This window comes from Fukomys damarensis, unplaced genomic scaffold (assembly GCF_012274545.1).
Source record: "Fukomys damarensis isolate Sample0158 unplaced genomic scaffold, DMR_v1.0_HiC HiC_scaffold_13, whole genome shotgun sequence".
In the NCBI taxonomy this organism is placed as follows: Eukaryota; Metazoa; Chordata; class Mammalia; order Rodentia; family Bathyergidae; genus Fukomys; species Fukomys damarensis.
In genome coordinates, this window is record NW_022900925.1 from 16624042 (window position 1) to 16628287 (window position 4246).

The following is a 4246-nucleotide window of genomic DNA, read 5'->3' on the forward strand; positions in this document are numbered from 1 at the left end:
AACCTGAGTTTCAATAGCAGTTAAGCAATTTTTCAATGTCACGTAGCTAGTAAGAGATAGATCTCTAGTGTATTTAACCAATGTGCTAAAATGTGTGGACAAGAATAAATATTCTTCTATTTTTATATTCATGGGAACATTAGTACTTGGCAGATAAAATTTTGTATTGGTAGTAATACCATAAACATAGTTTTTATCAATAAAACAAGTATTACTGATTGCTAATTCCTGAGAGTATAATGCAAATATTCCTCAGTTAGATGAGAGCCTGAAGGTACTAAAACGATCCCCTACTCTGGCTTGGCACAGCTTACACATTGGGCTCTATTCTCCAGCATTACTTAAATTGTGTGGAATCTTCCAATGCTTTGACTGTTGTGAAAATCGAACCTCTCCTTAGACATGTCCTACCACAATACCCAAGCTATCAGATTGTCAAAGCACAGTCATCTCACTTGAGTATGACTATATTCAGCAAGATGTGCTACATATTTTTGCGTAAGTTCAGGTTTCCTTGGAACATTACATCCTTGTTAGTAATATCCAGCCCCGCCTAGTAACCTAGGTACACAGGAAAACTTAGATCTTAAGAAGATGTCTTTCCCAACTACTGTCCTCTCTAAGGATCCATAAAGAGAAACAGACTTTGAACCCAATTCATCTTATTTATTTGACCCTACTGTCATAAAGTGTTCAAATTCAAGTATTATAAAGGATAGTAACAAGGACAGAATTCAGGGTCCTAGGCAGAGGAACAGAGGGCAAAGGAAGTCAGCTTTTCAGAGCTCAGCAGGTAAGTGGTAAGCCTATCTTGTAGAGAAGGCAAAGAGTGAAGGACATTCATTATGAAAAGTTGATGTCTTAGTTGAGAGGAGGAAAAGAGAAGACATCAGTTCTCTTCTTTTGCAAGGGGATGTCTGTGGGGTAAGGTCTGCTGAGAGGTTCATATCCCAGTTTTTGTTGAGTAAATGTAATTAAAATAACTCTATTAATGACCAAATTCTGAAATAATCACTGTTATAGCAGTGTGACAGAAATATCTTGGACAAAAATTTAAAATTATAAAAGAATCGATATTAATACTAATTGCATTGTATTAAAAGATTGATGCAGACTTGCCAGCCAGAGAGGGTGATCCTGGCAGGACTGAATCTTGCTCCTATTGGGACAGGCCTGGAACAAGGGAAGAGCAGAGGAGACCCAGAGTAGTCCTAGTTATATCCTGGGTCTTGACAGTTAATATCCATGTTAAGGGGATAATATTCCAACTTGCTTAGGCCAATGGAGTAGCCAGGGACTAGAAAGGATTAATGGCATCTTATAAAGGAAGAGGATATTAATTTAGGCAAGAGGGTGGTTAAGAGCCTCGCCTTGGGAGTCCTGGGTTTGAATCCTCACTCTGGCATTTATTAGCTTTAGAATCATGGGCTAATTGCATTATTTCTCTAAGCCTTTAGAAACTACTCAAAGGGATGGTTGTAGGGTTACCTGTGACTGAAAGAACATATGTGACAGTACCATTACATAGTATGTGTTTCTACTATATTTATAGAAGTATTCTTTTTGCAGTGCTGGGGAGTGAACCCAGGACCTTGCAAGTGCTCTACCCCTAAGCTAAATCTCTGGTACAGTAGTATTCTTAAAAGGAAGTAAAGGATACATATTTTTTCCAGACTGATATCTTAGGGAGAGGTATATAGAAGCAAAAGCACACCAAAAAAGGAAGAAAGGAAGCCTTGGTTTATGATCTTTAGTTCATCCCAGGCCAAGGGAAAGAATACTAAGGAACAGTCACAAAGATATTAACAAGGTTTAAAACTAGAGGAACTGTTTCCACTGAGTCCTTTCTGGGTACACATTTGAATCTATGGGATTTGAATTCTCTATAATCAGAGAACAACTTTCTAAAAATGACCAGAGGGAATCTTTCAAAACAATAATTACTTTGTTTAGTTAAGACTACCTGATAATGAAGTCAGTTTCATTTCTTTTTCTGTTAAAATGACATTCTATTTTTCAAGGGAAGACCGGTTTTATATTCCCCAGGCTGCCCTGTATCTTATACCCTACTGTATTTCCTTGTGGTTTTCTTTTTGTTGCCTTAAAAGAGTTCTTGGGCTGGGGGTTTAGCTCAATGGTTCCATCTCCTGCTCTGCAAGCGCCAGGTCCTGAGTTCAATCCTGGGTACCAAAAAAATAAGTTCTTAATATTAGAAGTACTTTGAACTTATTCAGATCAGAGTTGTTTAATTAAAAACTAGAAGTAGTACCGTTATAGCTAGGATGACTCATTAGAACTTTATTTTAAATACCAAATAGACAGGAAGAAAGTTCATAAACTCATTGTAGATCAAAGTGCAAAACAAACTGCACCTTTTTTTACCCCAGAAGACTCAACTTCAGTTCATTAAAGATGGCATGGAAGAGCAGAAGTCTATTCCAAATGTGCAGATTTCTTCTTGTGGTGATTTTATTTTTGCCATCCAAGACAACAGGTAAGTTAATACTCTCTTTGGCCTTTATTTTTTTTATAAAGAAACATTTTGGATTTTAAAAAATGATCAAGACTGTAATCTTAAATACTTGGGAGGCTGAGGCAGGAAGTTTGTGAGTTCAAAGCTGGCCTGGGTAACTTCTTTTTTTTGGTACCAGGGATCGAACTCAGGACCTTGTACTGGCAAGGCAGGCAGTGGAACCACTGAGCTAAATCCCCAGCCCCAGATGGGTAACTTCTAATGAGACTTGTCTCAAAAAATAAAAAATTTAAAAATAAAAATAAGCCAAAAAAGAAAAGAAATTCCAATTTGGAATGGCTACACAGAGTATAGGTGTTAGCTAACACAATAAAAAATGAAGTGGAAAATTATTTTCATGATTTATTTTTAAAGATGGTCTCCCTATGTAGTTCAGGTTGGCCTTGAACTCACTAGGTAGAGCAGGCTGGCCTTGAACTCATAACAATCCTGCTGCAACCTTCTAAATGCTAGGACTACAGGCATTGCCACCATGCCTGGCTGTTTTCATGATTCTGATAGTACAAGAACAGTTTTCCAGAGCAACAGCCAGAATTCTCTCGTACATTTTAATACTAATCTTACCCAAAATAATCTGCTTATTTGAAAGTACTACTTACATGAAAATCTTTCCTTCATTTCCCTATACCTACCTGAAAGTAGTCTTTTCTCCTGCCTGGATTTTAAAAGCAGTACATAGTTATGATAAAATAAATTAGGCAAAAGGCTAAGGATCAGTAGTAGAGTATGTGCTTAGCACATGAAGGGACATGGGTTCAACCTCCAGCACCGAAAAAAAGAAAAAAAATCTATAAAAAAATAAAGCAGGGAAGAAGGGCTGGGGCTATGGTGCTTTATAGTTCAGTGGCAGAGCACATGCCTACCATGTCAGAGGCCCTCGGCTTGATCCTCAGCACCACAAAAGACAAAACAAGTGAGCAAACAAAGAAAAAGTAAAAACCCTTCCAAATCCTGTCATCCATAGGTAACCATTCAATGTTTTGGCATAGAGTGTTCCAAATTTTTAGAAAACACTGGCAATAATCCCATTATCTTTACCAATAGATTTTTTAAAAGACAAGTTAAGACTGGGGTTTTGGCTCAGTGGTTAGTACACTTGTTTAGCATGCTTTCTTTCTAAAAATCAGAGCAAAAAAACCCCCCAAAAAACAAAAAACAAAAACCTGAGGTATATCTTGATCAACCACTCCATAAAAATTTGTCTATCCCATAAACCATAGCTATCTTTTTATTTTACTGTACTTCCAAAACTATTAAAACATCAAAAATACCAGATCAAATTGGTCCATAATCTATCATGTAATCAGAAAAGTGTTTTCAAATCAGTTTTGGCTCATTTGCATTTTGCTTTGATTACTTATAGTAATTATGAGGTAAGATGTAATTTATATTCTGTCTTTTCATCTAATGTTATGTCTTAAATGTTTTCCGACTTTGCTATAATTCTTTTTATTTTCCTATTCCTATTACCTTGCTCTTCTATTTCTAACCCCTTAAAATAAGCAAATGAGGAGGGAGTGAAGGGAGGGCAGGGGTAAGAGGAAAAAATGAGAATCAAGACTTGTCATGTAGAGGTACAAGATCCCAACAAAGAATGTAACTGTATCCCTAAAATGTACCAATATAATCAATTAAAGCTGAAAAAAAAAAGCAAATGAGGTCTGGTATTTCTCCATTTTCCCCCTATTTTTTACCAATCTTAATTTATATATA

The 4246-nt window shown here is 36.4% G+C and overlaps 1 protein-coding gene across 1 annotated transcript in view; it reads left to right on the forward strand.

The window, feature by feature from the left end:
- The first annotated feature begins 2220 nt into the window (after nt 1-2220).
- The window catches only part of Tmigd1 (transmembrane and immunoglobulin domain containing 1), an 11726-nt gene continuing 9700 nt past the window's right edge, over nt 2221-4246 (forward strand). The window contains exon 1 of the mRNA XM_010642198.2: nt 2221-2494. Within this exon, the coding sequence (XP_010640500.1) occupies nt 2413-2494 (82 nt within the window). The 5' untranslated portion in view covers nt 2221-2412. The remainder of the gene's footprint in view (nt 2495-4246) is intronic.